At 39.6% G+C, this 19,121-nt stretch overlaps 1 protein-coding gene across 22 annotated transcripts in view; it reads left to right on the forward strand.

Annotated features, from left to right (window-relative positions):
* Positions 1–19,121, forward strand: part of DOCK9 (dedicator of cytokinesis 9) — a 354,977-nt gene that overhangs the window by 306,477 nt on the left and 29,379 nt on the right. For all 22 annotated transcript variants that reach the window (XM_037065816.1, XM_037065821.1, XM_037065829.1 and 19 more), the window contains 2 exons: positions 2,793–2,850; positions 5,231–5,337. In XM_037065816.1, the coding sequence (XP_036921711.1) occupies positions 2,793–2,850; positions 5,231–5,337 (165 nt within the window). The remainder of the gene's footprint in view (positions 1–2,792; positions 2,851–5,230; positions 5,338–19,121) is intronic.

Consider the following 19,121-nt stretch of genomic DNA (forward strand, 5'->3'; position numbering starts at 1 on the left):
AAGAAAAATGTCTTTTTTTCTTTTACATCAAAATTTAATAACTAAATAGAAATGAGGCTTAATAAATTTATTGCCGTTTGTCTCAATTCGCGGTTTCTTTCTTCCTTTCTTTCTTTAAATTATATTTTATTTTTTTATGCTATTACACTTGCACCAGTCTTTCCCCTTTGCCTCCCTCTACCCAGTGCCTCCTCTCCAATCCCTCAGGCAATTCCCACACTCTTGTTCATATCCATGGGTCATGGGTATATGTTCTTTGGCTACTCTATTCCCTATGCTATACTTTACAGCCCCATACTGTTCTATAACTACCGACTTGTACTTAATCCTTCACCTTTTTTCACCCATTCCCCTGACCCCCTCCTACCTGGCAACCATCAGAACGTTCTCCGTATCCAAGATTCCTGTTCTGTTCTGCTTGTTTCTTTGTTTTGTTTTTTAGAATTAATTGTTGATAGATATATACTTGTTGCCTTTTTATTATTCATATTTTTATGTTTCATTTAAGAAAAAATTGTTTATTGTTGTTCAAGTACAGTTGTCTCCAATTCCCCACCCCCATCCCTCCCACCCACCATCCCCACCTCCCACTCCTGATTCTTCTTCTTAAGGAAGACCCTGTAACATTTCATATAATACTAGTTTGGTGGTCATGAACAACTTTAGCTTTTTCTTGTTTGGGAAACTATCTGTCCTTCAGTTCTAAATGATTGCTTTGCTGGGTAGAGTAATCTTGGTTGTAGGTCCTTACTTTTCATAACTTTGAGTATTTCTTGCCAGTCCCTTCTAGCCTGCAGTTCCTTTTGAGAAATCAGCTGACTGTTTTATGAGAACTTATGTGTAGGTTGCCAACTCCTTTTCTCCTGCTGCTTTTAAGGTTTTCTCTCTTTCTATTTAACTTTCAGCATTTTAATTATGATGTCTCTTGGTATTGGCCTTTTCGGGTTTATCTTGTTTGGAACTCTCTGCACTTCTTGGACTTTTATGTCTATTTCCTTCACCAAGTTAGGGAAGTTATCTGTCATGTTTTTCAAATAGGTTTATAATTCCTTGCAATTTTTCTCCTCACATTCCCATGATGCAAATATTGGTATGCTTTTAGTTGTTCAGAGGCTCCTTATGCTATCCTCATTTGTTTGGATTCCTTTTTCTTCTTGCTGTTCTGATTGGTTGTTTTTTGCTTCCTATATTCCAAATCACTGATCTGATTCTCAGTTTCATCCACTCAAATCACTGATTTGACTCTCAGCTTCATCCACTCTACTGTTGATTCCATGTAAATTGTTCTTATTTCAATAAGCATGTCCTTTATTTCTGATTGGATTATTTTTATGCTCTTGAGGCCCTCACTAAGTTCCTTGAGCATTCTTATAACCAGTGTTTTGAACTCTGCATCTAGTAGATTGCTTGTCTCCATTTTATTTAGTTCTTTTTCTGAAGTTTTATTGTGTTCTTTCATTTGTGCCATGTTTGTTTGTCTCCTCATTTTGGCAGCCTCCCTGTGTATGTTTTTATGTATTAGGTAGAGCTGCTACATCTCCCAGGCTTGGTAGTGTGGCCTGTGTGGTAGGCGTCCTATAGAGTCCAGGGGCACAGTCTCCCCTATTATTCAAGATGAGTACTCAAGCTGCACCGACCATGTAGGCTGTGTTGTAGTTGAGCCTTGATTGCTCTTGGCACATCCAAGGTCAGCCATTGACAGTGTTCTCTCCATGATCACACAGCATAAGCTACAAAGCAATCTGCAGATGGCTGCTACTTGTGCTGGGCTTGGAGGTGCCCAGGCAAGTACATGCTATGAACCATGGCCAGTTGCTACTAGTGCCAGGCCTTGGGGTTCTTAGTGAGAGGTACAGGGCTCACTGAAACCAGATGCTGCTTGTTTGAGGGAATTTGGGAAAATGTGAATCATGGGTTAAGACAAACCATTTGTATGAAAAAGCCACTGTAAACACCTTGGGTGCACCTGTAAATTTGGTGCACTGGGGCCTCAGGGAAACCAGGGAGGGGCAAACAGTGTGAGCTAGGTTGATAAAGTGTCAGATATGGTCCTTGTCTGCTAGTTCTTTGGCTCTGTCGGGGAGGGCTCAGAAAAAGAAGAATGACCTCCTCCAGTGCTTCTGTCTGGGAGAAAACTATCCCCTAGCTCTCGCCCTGATGCTAGACAATTCAGTTTCCCCCCCTATGTCTCTGATGTCTTTCAGTCTGCTGCCCCTATGCTGGAGCACAGAGGGAGTGAATCTGAATAAGTCTGTGTATGGGCCCTTTAAGAAGAAGTGCCTGGGACTCTAGCAGTTTCTCTTTCATAGCCTCAATTCCTGCTGGTTTTTATAACCAGAAGTTGTGGGGACCTCTCATTCATGGATATCTCTCCTGATTTTTATCTGCCTCATGTGGGTGTGGATCCAGCCCATTCTGTATATCCACCCCCCCCCAACTGGTCTCAGTGTGGTTTCTTTTTTAATTCTGTAGTTGTCAGACTTCTATTCAGCTTGATTTCTGACAGTTTTGAATGGTGGTTATTTTATAGTTTAGTTGTAATTTTGATGTGGTTGTGCAAGGAGACAAACCATGTTTACCTATGCTGCAATTTTGAACAGATATCTGCAGTTTATTTAAAAAGTTCAGTTTATGTGAATTGTTCCACTTTTTTCAAAAGGTATGATGTCAGCTATTAGAAATACTAGTTGGTTCCTTGAGATCTAATGTAAGTACATATAGCCATTAAATTTCAGTCATGTTTTGACAAGCTTTATAAATGGTGACTCTGAGGCATGTGTCTTTTATTACAGGCAGCAATGTGCTATGTCCATGTCACGGCCTTGGTGGCAGAATATCTCACACGTAAAGGTGAGGAATGATTCCTGTGTTTTGTGAAATGATTATAAGACTGTACAAAGCTGCAAACACAAGCAAGAGCCATTGAGAAAGATTTGGAGGTGGGGGATTATGTGTGTGTGTGTACAAAAATACTTGTGTACTGTAGTCATTGTTTTGTTCACTGGCATGACATTTGCTTGACTTGGTAGGCACAGAAGAAATGCCATTATCAAAAAGAAAAATGAATGGCATGTTGTCATATAACCTCTTACTGATGGCTCCCTCTCCCAAGAATTAGTTAATGAGCTTTAAATCTGGGTGTCCCTGACAAGTCAGTCTTAAGCTGAAAAGATTTTACTTTTCCCTTACGATAGCTCCAACTAAAACTGTTTATCAATCAAAAGACAGTTGTAACAGATCATCAGACAGCATTGGAATGCAGCCCAATTTTGTGAGAAGGCAGCCTTGCTGGCTGGAAACCTTGTCTTCCAGTGGAAGGAGGAGAAGGCAGGGAGTGAATGTTGCCTGTTTGTGCATTTCACAAATTAGCAGGCCATGAACTCTTCACAGGCACCTTTTGGTTAAACACCAGCTGCTCATTTCCATTTCAAAATCAGTGCAGGCTGAAAGAGTGTTTCTTTTTGGAACATGGGGTTCTTAGAAAAGTTGGCCATGTGCACATGTGGGCTGGAGCACGGCAGCACCAGATCTGGCTAATGAGGAGCACATTTACAAAGTGAGAAATGCTAGAAAGTCACAGCTGCCCAGGTCAGGGAATTTCTATATTCTGGGACAGCTGGCTATTTGAAATGAAATTTAAGGGAGTCTGGTCCTGTCATACATGAGGGCCTTAAAGAGGAAGAAATTCAAAAAGGGCTCCATAATCTCTCACTACCACGCAGTTTCCTGTTAAGACCTATATTAACAGGTAATACATTTCCTCATGCTTAGAAGCAAAGCCCCCCAAAGGAGCCAACCCTCTTTCCCTGTAGCCACAGCACCTGCCAGAGGAGGTGCCAGGGAGGTGCCTGATCCCAAGGGCTCCAGCTGCCCCATCCACATGACACTCAGAGATTTGGAGGTTTTCTTTTTCAGCTCTGCATGGATGGCTTTGGCCTTGGCCTTGGCTCTTCTTCCTCCCTTGGTTTCCTCACCCCTCTGGTTCAATGAGAGACAAGCACTTTGGCCACCCTTGTAGTTGTTCCACTTGTGTAAAGCTGTATATTTAAATGTACTCTGTAGCCTAAAATTAGTGGTTGGCTTTTATAATCTTGCTTTGTATACATTAATGTCAAACTCCTAAATTAATGCTTTTTATTTGTCTGCATAAAACAAAAGCAAGGCTAAACTAGGACAGTGGCAGAGACACTAGACAACCCATGATAGGCTTGGAAACCTTGACCAGTATTCAGCAGGAAAATCTCTGACTTTAGGACCTACTCCTTTAAGACTTGATATAAAAATTCACTGTGTTCCTTTTCCCCAAAATGTGGGAGGTCTCAATTCAAATTTCGATGCCTGTTTTGTATTACTGTAAATAATTATCACAAAATAAAGTAACAAGATATTTCAAGTCCTTCATTTGATTATTTTTTCCCAGCTGAAATTATCCAACTAACAAAACTTTTCCCAGTGTCTCCAAGATGTGTAGAGGCCCCAAATTGGCCATTATTGTTATTATCTTATTCCAGGTATTTGTCTCAGTTCTAACCTTACACCACCCCCCCTAGAGAACTGAGTGCCTGTGCCCCTGAACTATTCATGCTTTCTGTGCTCCAGCTCTGCAGCTGTAGGGAGGACAGAAGCCTCTCTTTACCTTAGACAGCCTATTGGAACCAGCTAAGACACCCTTTCAGTTCATCGCAGTGGCTGTTGAGTATGTCTTGGTTTTGTAGACTGCTTCATGAAGGAACAGGGCAAGTTCTAATCTGAGTTCTGGATTAACCCCAGCCAGAGTGGGTGAGATGACACCTAGAAGGAAACAGAGTTACTTTTGAGTCCTATATTTTGCTTTGATTGGCTTTTGCTTCTTTATTTTTCTTTGTATCTGAGCAAATGTCATCTAACCAAATCAAATTATAGTTTATTGGTTATTTTATAATTAATTTGATTCAGTACCTATTTTATTTCATTTACAGTTTAAAGATTGCATGCATTTTAATAAAAGTAGGTGAATGAAGAAGGGTGAGAAAAAGAAACAAATTGAGGGAAGCAAAGGTTAAATATGAGGAAGCGAATGAAGAAAAACACACAGTGGTCCCCAGGCTGCCATGGGAATTCTGGTCTGACAAATAGGGGATTTCAAAATCAGTTACTTCATGTAATACAAAAACATACAGGGCACAAGAGGAACCCTCAAGGTTCATCCACTTATAGGTTAATAACTCTCTCCTTTTTCTTTTCATTCTAGGAATGTTTAGACAAGGATGCACAGCCTTCAGGATGATTACCCCAAATATAGATGAGGAGGCCTCCATGATGGAAGATGTCGGAATGCAGGATGTCCATTTCAATGAGGTGAGTGCTCCAGGCCCTGTAGGTTTTCGGTTACTTAAATATCTCAGAATCCACTGTTTACCCTGCCCAGTGTATCAAACAAAGGCTTTTCTCTCTGCATCTGCTGTTTGTCTAATTAAAATAATGTTCCAAACAACTGAAACAGAGCAGCCAAAGTTCCGCCTTTCTCCCTTTCCAGGAATTCCCTCCTGTACTCTGGAAAGGGAGTTCGAGGAGCTAATCAGTAGTTAAGTGAGGCTGAAGGTTCAAACTCTTGTGGTGAAAGGCCTAGTATTTTGGCCATAAAGTTTCTCATTCTTTCCAGCAATATATTTCTCCAGTTCATGGGTTTTGTTGCTGTTTTCACCTGACTTTTAAATCAGTGTGTATGACACTACATGTATTCCCAGTGTCCCCAAACAGTCAAACACATGGGAGGCCAGACTGGGCTTGGAACAGGACAGCCCATCAGGCTCTGGTTCCTGCCTCCACTTGTGCTCTGTAGCCCAGGTTCTGGCACCACTAAAAAATAAGATCACCCTGTCCCACCCCTAGTAGAGAACAAAAAGTTTGACATTAGATCATCAAAGCAATTTCTGTGTTTTGCCAAAACAGGATCACCTTACTTACCTATAACAAGAGAGTTTTGAAATAAAGCTAGAAAGTTGAATAAATACCAGTTATCTGCTATGTTCCCTGAATTTCCTCTTCCTTGAATATATGCCAGTAGGGTTTGTCACGCGTGCCTGCCTCCCCTCAACTCAGGGTAGAATGGGACAGTCACGGGAAAGCTTTTCAATCCTGCCCTTCTTTTAGAGAAAATCACATTGTTTCTTTCTTCATGTTGAAAGAAAGAACAGAGAAAGGAATAAATATCTATGGCCTCTGTTATACTTGTTCTTATATTGTGGAGTCCTACAATTAATAGGAAGAATTTTAATCATGTTCTTGCCAATAGGTAGGTAGCGCCTATGCACAGACATCCTGCCTTGGGCTCAGAAAGTCTTTTGAGGTCCTTACTTTTCCAACTGAGTGTCTGTGTGAGGCTGGACTTTCTTTGTATATACATGTCATTCAAACCAGCACATAGAACAGAATAAATGGAGAAAGCAGCTATGGGAATCCAGGTTTCTTCCATGATAAATTCAGACATTAAAGAGAGTCACAAAAACATAAAACAATGCCACTCCTCTCTAAACTTTTTTGGAAATGAAATTTTTTGATGTTATTTTGTTAACATGCATTAAGTTTACTATTGTTATTTTAATTAAATTAATAAGTACTTTTACTTTTTTCAGTTTCCATTCCTCATATTGTAAATATTGAGTGATAACACATACATAAAGGTTCTTAGTAATTTTTAAGGTATTAAATAATTTTTATGACATATAAACGGTTCTTAAGCCCCAAAAGTTTTAAGTACCCCTATCATAAAATGTCTGGTCTCAAAGGATGCTCTAAATTAAAAACATGAGAAAAGGGGGTAATATATTGAGTGTTTTTTATATGTAAATGTTAAAATAATTTTAACCAAAATAAATAAAGTTTTCTTCGTATCCTAAAAAAAGTGCAACTTGGTTATTATATGGCATTAACAGTTTAGCAGTCTCCTCACCTTGAAACACCAGAACAGGTGGTAATTTTTTTATTTTTCACTGTGAAATGTGAAACCTGCCACTGAGGTAAAGCAACAGAGCACACACTCTTGGCTTTGAACCTCTCACTTCAAGGCCAGTTTTAACTGGGTTTTTTTCTTGAGAAGAGGCTTAATGGATCTTCTCCTCACAGAAACCATCTTTGTCCTCCATGTCAAGTCAGACCTTTGGAGTGCAGCACTTTGTTTAGAATTCAATAAGGAAAAAATCAGTGGTGTCAAGAACAATTAAAGGTTTGAAAGTAAACAGTTCTCAGGAACCTGTCCCACAGGGATCATAAAATAAAGCTCAAGTTTGCTCATCTGATTAAATAATAGCCTGGAATAATCACTACAGCCTAGAGATTTAGCCTGTGAAATCAGGTACCAATTTTATTGGGAAATTTGTGAATGGTGCCCACGCTGAGCAATAGCTAAACATGTGGTAGAGATTAACTTTATCAGTTATTTTCAGAATAAGGATTTTCCACCCTGACCTTGAAGCATAAAGTTAGAAAATCTTTAACGAGGTCCATAGTACATGACAATCTATAATGATTAGGATGTTCCACACAGGGTTATAAAGTCCTGAGCAAGCCCTGCACATCAAGATCGAAACCAGCCAGGGATGAAAAGGATAACATGTGTCCCAAAAGCCAGGAAAACAGAAATTGTTGTGTACATTTTTGCTTTAGCTATCAGGATGTTTTAAGAAAAAGAGAAAGTTGGAAATCTCTGCCAGAGAAGGGAATACAAAAAGATTAATAAGAAATCATTATCCATTTAACTTGCATTATTAGATATATATAAATACCTTTAATATTCCCCTAAATGATTTTAGAGAAGCTACCCAGAAATACACAATTCTTCTCTCAGCAGGCCTCAGTGAGTTTGTATTGGTTGCAGTTTATCTTTCCTAACTCTGAGCTGAAGGGCAGACTCCCTCCATCTTCTTTTGATTAGATGAAAAGGAACATCCCTTTCTGGCCAGGTGGCTCAGTTGGTTGCAGCATCATTCAGTATACCAAGAGGTTGCAGTTCAATTCCCAGTCAGGGCATGTACCTAAGTTGCATGTTTGATTTGTGGTCAGGGTGCATATGTGAGGCAACCGATTGATGTTTCATTCAGTCTTTCTCTCCTTGTCTCTCTCTCCCTTCTTCTCTCTCCAAAATCAGTTAAAAAACATCCCAGGGTGTGGATTTTCAAAAAAAAGGAACATTCCATTTCTGTTTGCAATTTTGTTTCATAAGTTGGATCCTGTGCAGAGAGAAGAACTCTTGAGTCTGCTGTGATATAAAAATTCTACACAGCCCAAGTAGTTTGAGATCCCTCCCTCATTATGCCAGACAGTCAGAGTTCTACAAGGAAAAAGATGTCATGCTTGGGAAAATGGCAAATCCCTAACAAGGGACTATTTTTGAAAGTTTGGACATGGCTTGGGAAAACCAAGGAATATTGCAGTTTCCTTGAGGTTAACAGCAGCTGGGTTACCACCCTTCAACCTCTGGACTCAGGTTGGAGAGAGAGAAAGTACACAGGCACAGCCTGATAGGACCTGTGGGCTTTATTTAGGGGAGAGTGCAATCCTAGCACCCTTGTAGGGAGGGAGCCATCAAGTAACCACCCTACTCTCACTCTCCTCCTGACCCCCAGACTCCCTCTGGGCCTTCCATTGGCCAACTCAGCCAGGAGCTAGAGGACAGGGAGCAGGCCAGTAGTCCTGAGCATCGGCCTCCCGAAGCACAGAGCCAGAGACAACAGGGCTGAGAGGGCTGAGAGGGACTCTAGAGGGGAAATTGGAAAATGCAGTCCATCCTCATTATCTGCCCACTTGCTAAAATTTCTTTGTAACCCCCCCAAATCAGTACTCATCAAGGTACTTTTGTGGTCATTGGGGACATGCACAGAATGGCAAAAAACATGAACTCACCTATTCCTAACTGAGGTGGAAAAGGGTAGCATTCTGCTTTCTTGGTTCAGCTCTCATGCTGTAAACAGGTGTCCTTTTCTATTTAGTGCCATGTTTTTCACATTATTGCATTTTTAAGCTAGTGATTTTGCTGTTTCAAATGGCCCCCAAGTATAGTGTTGTCTAGTGTTTGTAAGCACAGGAAGTCTGTGATGTACCTTACAGAGAAAATACTTGTGTTAGATAAGCTTTGTTTAGTCATGAGTGCTTTTGGCCATGCGTTCAATGTTAATGAATCAACAATATATACTAAATTAAGTTTCTTTAAACAGAAACACATGTAAAACAAAGTTATGTACATTGGTCTGCCATAATTTTGTAACAAGAGCTCCCAGGAACCTAACTTTCTATTTCCCCAAGGAGTGGTTCAGTATTCACTAATTTATTGTTCATGGTGATTTTATACAATGTAACTACCATGAATCATGAGAATGAGAATCAACTGTGTCAAGCACACTCAACTGGTGTTTCACCAAGTAGCAGCTGTCACCATTGCATATAGTAAATATGACGTTAACCAGGCAAGTCTGGCTTATATTAGCCAAATTGTTTCTATTTAGAAACAGCTGCCAGTAACAAACATAAAATGTTTACATCTGTAGAACATCTCAAGAGATAGGTGTAGTAGCAGAATATATTGGATGATTCCTCTGTTTACATCTTATCCAAGCTTGATGATTGTATTCAATAAAGTTTTCTAATCATCCACTTTTCCTTGACCGAGAGTTATGTAGTGTATTCTCACTATTAGAATGATTCCCCAAAATAAGAGCAGTAGTGAGTAGTGAGCTTGATGCATGGAACTAGTCTAATGCCCCACCTTGACTCATATCAGGACATATTCCCTGCTTCACTTTCCAATATTTGCTAAGCTTCTCCCCTGAGCTAGGTACTGAAATACAAGGGTGTGCAAGATGTTGTCACTGTCCTAGCAAGCTATGCTGCTTTTGATTCTTTCTTCCCTTCAAGGAGAAACACATAAGCCACTCTCTTCGAATATGAATTCCAAGTTGTCTCAGCTCTTTGTGACCTGGACATTTCTATATTAACATAAGTTGATGCATTCCATGAACTAGCTGTGTGTCATGTGCTAATTTAGGAATGTGTAAATGAGGTGCCTGCCTCAGAAAGTTTCACTTAGTGCTCAAACTTCTGTACGCTTGGAAATTACTTGTATTCTTGTTACAAGTCACTGTACTTCTGCCCCCAACACACACACAAACACATACATCCCCAGATTCATTTGGGTGGGTGTGGCACCTAAGAATCTGAATTTTATCAAGCATCCCAGGTGCCTATTCTAATGCCAGGGATTCTCAGATGTGTCTTGAGAAACACAGGTGGTAATTTGAATTATGCCATGAAGTATAGCATTTGCCCAAGCCAGGTTGCACATTCACAGTTATTCCCGAATGGCAGGTAATACAGACAATATCTAGCTTTATACCGTAAAGGTAAAATTAAATTAATCCTGAAATGGAGCAAATGGCATTTAAATGAAAACATTTTAAATATCCTGCATAGCACAGCATCAGTGTGCTGTTTCCACAGACAGGTGCTAAGTACCATCATTGTATCAGTGTGGCACACTTAAAACTAGCACTGGCTAATTACATTTTAAATAGCTTCCTCAATGGTTTATGAGCCTAGTGCACTGAGGGCTTTTTAAGACTCCTCATAAAATGTGTATTTTTCAGATGCATTAATTTCATTGAGGGTTTTTTCCCCCAACCAGTAATTAATTACTTACAGTTCCTTATGTATATCAACAATTTAGAAAAAAGTATCTTGGCATTTAAATTTTAGACAGAGTGGTAAAGCCATGAGGTTTTCTGTGTGATTGCCTTTCAAAGTCACTACTGTCTCACCATTGGATGAGTTCTGGTTTTGATGTGAAATGCTTCCTGAGGATTCTAAGTCAATTAATCTGTGGAGTTACTACTGATTTATATGCTCCAATATTTAGTCACTGTGATATCTTAGTTTTTATGACACTATATAATTTTGTGTTTTTGACATATGTTCTCTCAAATTAACTACCTATGGTCACTGTTTTTTTTTGTTTTTGTTCTTTTCAAAGAATCATTACTTGATGCACCAGCTGTAAAAAGGTCTAGGTATGGAGTTGACATTACCTTGAATAATTTACCTTTGCAAATTTAGCTCAGATGTTCAGTAATGTATACTCTACTTTTCTGAGAAAAGAATTTACCTTTCATAAAAGCCATTTTTAGTGTGTTACTGGATAAAGTCTGCACAGACTCTGCTTTTCATATTATATATTGCCATTTCTTTATAAAAAGTAATTTTAGACTGATAAACTATAGATTCTATAAATGCCTCCTGAGTCAGAAAAAAGATAAAGTCTAGTAGAGTATAAAAGTTGATGATGTGTTATTTCCTAAGTTTTTATTACAATCGAATTATAATATTTATTTATTTTTCTTTTCTTTTAAATAACTACTTTATTGTTGTTTAATGACACTTGTCTCCATTTTCCCCATTCTGCTTGGCCCCATCCCACCCAAACCTACCTCCCTCCCTTGCTTCTACCCTCCCCCTTAGTTTTGTCCATGTGTCCTATATAGCAGTTCCGGAAAACCCGTCCCCCCAATTATCCCCTCCCCACTCCCCTCTGGCTATTATAAGATTGTTCTTAATTTCAGTGTCTCTGATTATACTTTGCTTGCTTTTTTCTTTTGTTGATTATGTTCCAGTTAAAGGTGAGATCATATGGTATTTGTCCTTCACCACCTGGCTTATTACACTTAGCATAATGCTCCCCAGTTCCATCCATGCTGTTGCAAAGCATAGAAGCTCCATCTTTCTCTCTGCTGCATAGAATTCCATTGTGTAAATGTACCATAGTTTTTTGATCCAGTCATTTGCTGATGGGCACTAAGGATGCTTCCAGCACTTGGTTATTGTCAATTGTGCTACTATGAACATTGGGGTGTATAGGTTCTTTTGGATTGTGTTTCAGGGCTCTCAGGGTATAATCCCAGCAGCATAGTTGCTGGGTCAGAAGGCAGTTCCATTTTTAGTTTTCTGAGGAAATTCCATACTGTTTTCCACAGTGGCTGCACCAGTCTGCATTCCCACCAACAGTGCACTAGGGTTCCCTTTTTTCCACATCCTCTCCAAAACTTGTTTGTTGCTTTGCTTATGATGGGTATTCCGACCACTGTGAAGTGGTATCTCATTGTGGTTTTAATTTACATCTCTCTGATGGCTAGTGATGCTGAGCATCTTTTCATATGTCTCTGGGCCCTCTGTGTGTTCTCCTTGAAGAAGTATCTGTTCAGATCTTTTGCCCATTTTTTAATTGGGTTTTTTGTGTTCCTAGAATGGAGTCATGTGAGTTCTTCATGTATTTTGGAGTTCAAGCCCTTGTCTGAGGTATCATTGGCAAATATGTTTTCCCATATAGTTGGTTCTCTTTGCATTTTAGTGCTGTTTTCTTTAGCCACACAGAAGCTTTTAATTTTGATGAGGTCCCATTAGTTTATTCTTTCCTTTATGTCCCTTGCTTTAGGGGACATATCAGGGAAGATGTTGCTGTGTGGAATGTCTGAGATTTTCCTGCCGATGTTTTCCTCTAGGACTTTAATGATGTCATGACTTATATTTAATTTAAGTCTTTTATTCACCTGGAATTTATTTTTTTATATAGTGTAAATTGGTTCTTGAGTTTTATTTCTTGCATGGATCTGTCTAGCATTCCCAACACCATTTGTTGAAGAGGCTATTTTTACTCCATATTATGCTTCTTCCCACTTGGTCAAATATTAATTGACCATACAGCCTTGGGTTTATTTCTGGGTTCTATTCTGTTCCATTGATCTATGTGCCTGTTTTTATGCCAGTACCAGGCTGTTTTGATTACAGTGGCCTTGTAATACAGTTTGATGTCAGGTATTGTGATCCCTCCTACTTTCTTCTTCTTCCTCAAAATTGTGGCAGCTATTTTGGGTTGTTCATATAAATTTTTGAAGTGTTTGTTTTATGTCTGTGAAATATGCCATTGGTATGTTAATAGGTATTACCTTCAATCTATAAATTACTTTGGGTAGTATGGATATTTTGATGATGTTAATTCTTCCAATCCACGAACACGGTATATGTTTCCATTTGTTTGTAACTTCCTTAATTTCTTTTTTCAGTGTTGTGTAGTTTTTTGAGTACAGGTCTTTTACCTCCTTGGTTGGGTTAATTCCTAGGTATTTCATTTTTCTTGTTGCTCTATCAAATGGGATTTTTTCCCTGATTTCTGTTTCTGATATTTCATTGTTGGTATACAAAAATGCCTTTGATTTCTGAATATTGACTTTGTATCCTGCTGTTTTGCCAAATTCACTTATTAGGTTGAGCAGGGTTTTTTAAGATTTTATTTATTTATCTTCAGAGGGGAAGGGAAGGAGGGAGGGAGAGAAACATCAATGTATGGTTGCCTCTGGTGTGTCCCCTGCTGGGAAATGGCCTGCAACCCAGGCATGGGTTGAGCAGGTTTTTTTTGGAGTCTATAGGATTTTCTGTGTGTACCATCATGTTATCCGCGAACAATGACAGTTTTGCTTTTTTCTTTCCAATTCGGATTCCTCATTTCTTTTTCATGTCTGATTGCTATGGCTAGGACTTCCAATACTATGTTGAATAGGAGTGCTGAAAGTGGACAGCCTTGTCTTCTTCCTTATCTTAGTGGGAAAGTTCTACGTTTTTGCCCATTGAGTATGATGTTGGCTGTAGGTCTCTCATGTATGGCCTTTATTATGTTGAGGAATGTTCCCTCTATTCACACTTTGCTGAGTATTTTTATCATAAATGATAAAAATACTTATCAAATGCTCTACCTTATCAAATGCTTTTTCTGTATCTATGGTTATGATCGTATGATTTTTGTCTTTGCTTTTGTTTATTTGTGGTGTTATGTTTATTGATTTGCAAATATTATACCATCCTTAGATCCCTGGGATGAATCCCACTTGATCATGGTGTATGATCTTTTAACATATTGCTGGATGCAGCTTGCCAGTATTTTGTTGATGATTTTAGTGTCTGTGTTCATCAGCGATATTGGCCTGAAGTTTTCTTTCTTTGTTGTGTCTTTATCTTGTTTTGGGATTAGGATGATGCTGGTTTCATAAAAAGAGTTTGGGAGATTTCCGTCTTCTTGGATTTTTTGGAATAATCTATGAAGGATAGGGATTAGCTCTTCTTTAAATGCTTTGAAAAATTCTTCTGTGAAACCATCTGGCCCAGGGCTTTTGTGTGTTGGAGGCTTTGTGATTACTGCTTCAATTTTGTCAGCTGTAGTTGGTCTGTTCAAGCTTTCTGCTTCTTCTTCATTGAGTTTTGGAAGATTACATTTTTCTAGAAATCTGTCCATTTCACCTAGGTTTTCAAATTTCCTGGCATATAGTTCTTCATAGTAATTTCTTACAATCCTTTGTATTTCTGTGGAGTCAGTTGTAATCTCTTCTCTTTCATTTTTGATTGTGCTTATTGGGTCCCCTCTTTTTTTCTTGATCAGCCTGCTTCAAGGCTTGTTGATTTTTTTTTTTTATCTTTTCAAAGAACAAGCTCCTGGGTTTACTAGTCCTTAGAATTGTGCTTTTAGTCTCTATGTCATTTAATTCTGCTCTGATCTTGGTTATTTCCTTGCTTCTACTTGCTTTGGACTGTCTCTGTTGTTGTTCCTCAAGTCCTTGTAGGTGTAGGGTTAGGATGTTTATTTGAAATGTATCTATCTTTTTCAGGTAGGCCTGTATCATTAGCAACTTCCCTCTCAGGAGTGCCTTTGCTATGTCCCTTACGTTTTGTATTGTTGTGAGTTCAATTTCATTTGTTTGCAGAAACTTCGTCCTTGATTGCATTCTTGACCCATTCATTGTTAAATATCATGCTATTCAATCTCCATGAGTTTGAGTTTTATGGGGTTTTTATTGTATGGTTGGTTTCTAGTTTCAGACCCTTGTGGTTAGAGAAAATGTTTGATATGATTTCAGTGTTTTTGAATTTGTTGAGGTCTGTTTTGTGTCCTGTCACATGCTCTATCTTTGAAAATGTTCCATGTGCATTTGAAAAAAAAAAAGGTGTGTTTAGCTTCTTTGGAATGAAGGGCTCTATATATATCAGTTAAGTCCATTTCATCTATGGCATTGTTCGATGCCACAACATCTTTGTTGATATTTTGTTTGGAAGACCTATCCATTTTCCACAGTGGGGTGTAAAAATTTTCTACTATAATCATGTTACTGTCAGTATTTTTGTTGAAGTCCTCGAAGATTTTCTATATGTATTTGGGTACTCCTATGTGGGTGCATATCTATTTACAGTGTTTATGTCTTCTTGATGGATTCTTCCCTTGAGTATTATGAAGTGACCTTCTGCGTCTCTTTTTATGGCCTTTGTTTGAAGTCTGTTTTGTCTGATGTGAGTATTGCTACCTCATTTTTTTTTCCTCCTTAGAAAATTAGTTTCTGGCCCTTCACTTTCTGTCTTTTGTCCTGAGGTGGGTCTCTTGTAGGGTTCTTGTTACTTGGAATGTTTCTTGCCATTCTCTTCTGGCTTAGAGCATTTCCCTGAGAATTTAACTGCTAGCCTTATCAGGTCTCCCTTGTATATTACTTCCTGTTTCTCCCTTGCTGCCTTTAAGATTCTCTCTTTGTGTTGGAATTTTGCCATTTTAATTTTGATGTGTCTTGAAATGGGCTTTTTGGGGTTCCTTTTTAATGGGATTCTCTGTGTTTCCTGGATTCGTGTGACTTGTTCTCTCATCAGATTATAGAAGTTTTCCATCATTAATTTTCAAACAGGTTTTCTATCCCTTGCTCTTCTTCTTCTCCTTCTGTTATCTCTATTATATGGATATTATTATGTTTCATGTTGTCTTGCAGTTCCCTTAACACCTCTTCATTCCCCTGAATCTTTTTGTCTTTTATTGTATTCCTGGGAGGTTTTTTTTACCTTTTCCTCCAACTCATTGATTTGATCCTCTGCTTCCTTTATCCTGCTTTTGATTCCTTCTACTGCGTTCTTCAATTCAGAAATTGTATTCTTTATTTTTTCTCTTGGCCCTGGTTGATAGTTTCTATTTCTTTTTTTCATGTTGATACACTTTTCAGTGGGTTCATTGTAGTTTCCCTGTAGTTTTTGGTAATTCTGTATGAGATCATTGAGCTTCCTTATAACCATTGCTTTGAACTCAGTATCTGCTAGTTGAGTTGCCTCTATTTCATTTAGCATTCTTTCCGAGGCTTCCTCTTTTCCTTTCATTTGGGGATTGTTTCTTTGTCTTATTACCATTGTTTGTGAGACTCTTCTTATTAGCCTCTGCTTCTTAAATTGATCTGTTCTGACTCCCTGGGCTTATATTGTGAACTTCTATGGTAGAAGACCTGTGAAATTCAGTGTGCTGTCTCCTTGATCTCCCAAGCTCACTGGTCTTGGGCTGTCATTTAAGTTGTCTCTGTGTTTGTCTTTGGGTTTTAATTGTTGTTGGATCTTTCTTTGGTGAGTCCTTCCCACCAGCTGTTTAACTGAGGGTCATTCTGTCCACCACCCCTTGTATTGTGTTGTGCAGGCGTGGACTGGTTGTGTTAAAGCTGGTTCTTCTGTGTGTATGTAGTTTTGAGGTTTCTCTCTCACTGTTGTTCAGTTGTTTTTTCTGGGTAATTTCTCCACCATTTAGTTTTATTTCCAGATACATCTTGGGTTAAGGTTAGTGTGGCTTCCACTCCCTCCTTCATCTTCTGTTGTTACCCGTTGCTGGGTCCTTTGTTGGTGGGGTTCCTCTTCGAGCAGGTGTCCTGGTGTTCACAGCTCCCACCTATTCTTTTTTGTGATCAGTTGGACAGGGAGGGCAAAATGGTTCAAGATAGCGGGGATGTATTCTATGGTATTTAATATACCAACCCATAGAGAAGAGATAGGAGATCCTTTCAACATGTATTATTTTAACTATGATATTTCACCCAACTAGCCACTTTTTAGAAAGGGTGAAAAAAAGATAAGACTCTGATTAGGGGCAGGGAATGATTGTGAGTTGGGTCTAGAAAGCAGTGAGCTTGTGGAGGTCAGATTATGAGGTAAAGTGAGAGTAAAGGGTAGAAAATAGGTGTGGTTTGCAAGAGGATAGAGTTAACCACAACAGTAATAAAGTTCAAGAAACAGTGAAGTGAGCTAAGATTCAGGATGGGTGCTATGTAGTATTTACATTTGTATGGAACAGCAATTATTTACAATAATAATGGGGCAACAATCATATGACAGAATCTGTGTGATCTGAATAACAAGAATAGGAAGTACAGGACCTAGAGTAGTGTGCTACTGGAGCACAAGTGAAGTGAAAGATGGGAAATTCGAAATACACTATGAAAGAGAGAACAAGGGAGACCAGTCAAACAATATAATTTAACAAGCCAAGTGAAGAAGACTAAACAGAAAGAAGAGAAAAAAATACTAATAAAATAAAATATATAAGAATAATGAAAAAATAATAATACAAATATACAATAACTTGCAAGTTCTCTGGAGCAGCAAAGTGAAATTTGTCCCACTGTCTCAGTTGTTGGGATGGACCCCTCTTTGGGTCTAATTCTGGTCTTTTCACAGCTCCAATTTTTATTGTCAGTAATTATTTAATTCACTTGTGGGAATTTTTAAAAAAGGAAGGAAGAAAGAAGGTATAAAAAAGGAAAGGAAGAATGGAAAGAAGAAGGAATAAAACAAGAAAGGAGGAAAGAAAGGAAGAAGGAGTTTTTTAAAAAGGTATTAAAACAAAAAGCTGCCTTGGCTGGTGTAGCTCAGTGGATTGAGCACAGGCCTGCGAACCAGAGGATCACAGTTCAGTTCCCATCAGGGGACACACAAGAGGCAACCATACATTGATATTTCTCTCCCTCTCTTCTTCCCTTCCCCTCTAAAGATAAATAAATAACATCTTAAAAAAAAAAAAAAGCTGCCTGCTGGTCTTAAACCATCCAAGCCAGTTCTGCTGGTCTTCCTGGCTGCAGCAGGCTGAGGAGGAATTGGTTTTGCTTTTCTCCCTTCCTGAGCCACACTCTTAGCAGTTGCCCAGCCTCCATTCCAGTTCCTCAGTTTGCTGCAGGCCCCCAATCCCCTTCTGCACCTAGCCTATGCCTTCAGTCTACCAGTTGTTCTGTCATTGAAGTGCACCAGTTGGGGCAACTCACACAACACCTTCTCACTCTTTGCTGTCCTAGATGCTAGGGACTCCTTGAGAGTCCCTTCACAGTAGTTCAGCCCTCCTACTGAGTTAAGTCTTTCTGGGGATTGCTGACTCCCTGAGCCCTGCAGGTCCCTGGCACAAGGGCCGGATGGGAGGTACCTCTGGGCAGAGGGGTTTGGTGCTCACAGTTCCTGGGGCTTCCAGTGTGAGTGCTCAACCTCTGCTGCTGGGGCAGGATGGGTAACTGCAGGGCTGCGGGATCACATTCCCCCGGGCTTCAGGTGTGAGTATACGGCTGGGTGGAGTAGGGGCACAGGGGATGGTGTGGCTGCTACAGAGAATTCCCTGAACAGTCGCTGAGTGCCTCTTTTTTCTTTTTTTCTTTGGAAAAATCCTCCTATTCAAGCCTGCCACACCAAAGAAGTGCCTGGCCTCTAGCCCAGTTCTTGAACCAAACTGGGGAGTGACCAGGTGAGGGTCCGTCACTGCACAACTCTTCCCAGCCAGCATCCACAGTCTCCGTGGGTGCACACCCCCCCTGTGTGTTTGCCACTTTGTCCTTATTTTCCCCCAGTGACTTCAAGCATCCAGATCTCTCCAGGTGCTGCTCAAACCTTGTTTGCCAGGGGATGGAGCCGTTCACCTGGCACTCTCCCTAGAATCCTGTGGTATACTCGGTTGGGGCTGCAGCTGCCCTGGTTGCCGCAGTGGTCCTGGGGACCTTATTGTCCCAAAGCACTCTCCTTAGTGTCTGATTTTTCAATATCCTGTACAGTTTTGGCCTCCAATCTTCGTATAAGCTGGGATACCATTGGCTGTTCACTGTTTCTCAGAAGATCAGCTAGGTGTTCCACCCGTGCACAGGGGGAAGTGGACTCTGCTCACCTACCTCACCCACATCTTCTCTCCTCCCAAATTATATTTATTGCATAATTATTTATAAAACTCAGTTCAGTCCATCAAATTTTCCCATTTTCCAACCTTTCTGGTTGAAGTCCATCATTTTGTACCA

The sequence above is a fragment of the Sturnira hondurensis genome, unplaced genomic scaffold, assembly GCF_014824575.4.
Source record: "Sturnira hondurensis isolate 20B ecotype Veracruz unplaced genomic scaffold, ASM1482457v3 Scaffold0016184, whole genome shotgun sequence".
NCBI classification, from domain to species: domain Eukaryota; kingdom Metazoa; phylum Chordata; class Mammalia; order Chiroptera; family Phyllostomidae; genus Sturnira; species Sturnira hondurensis.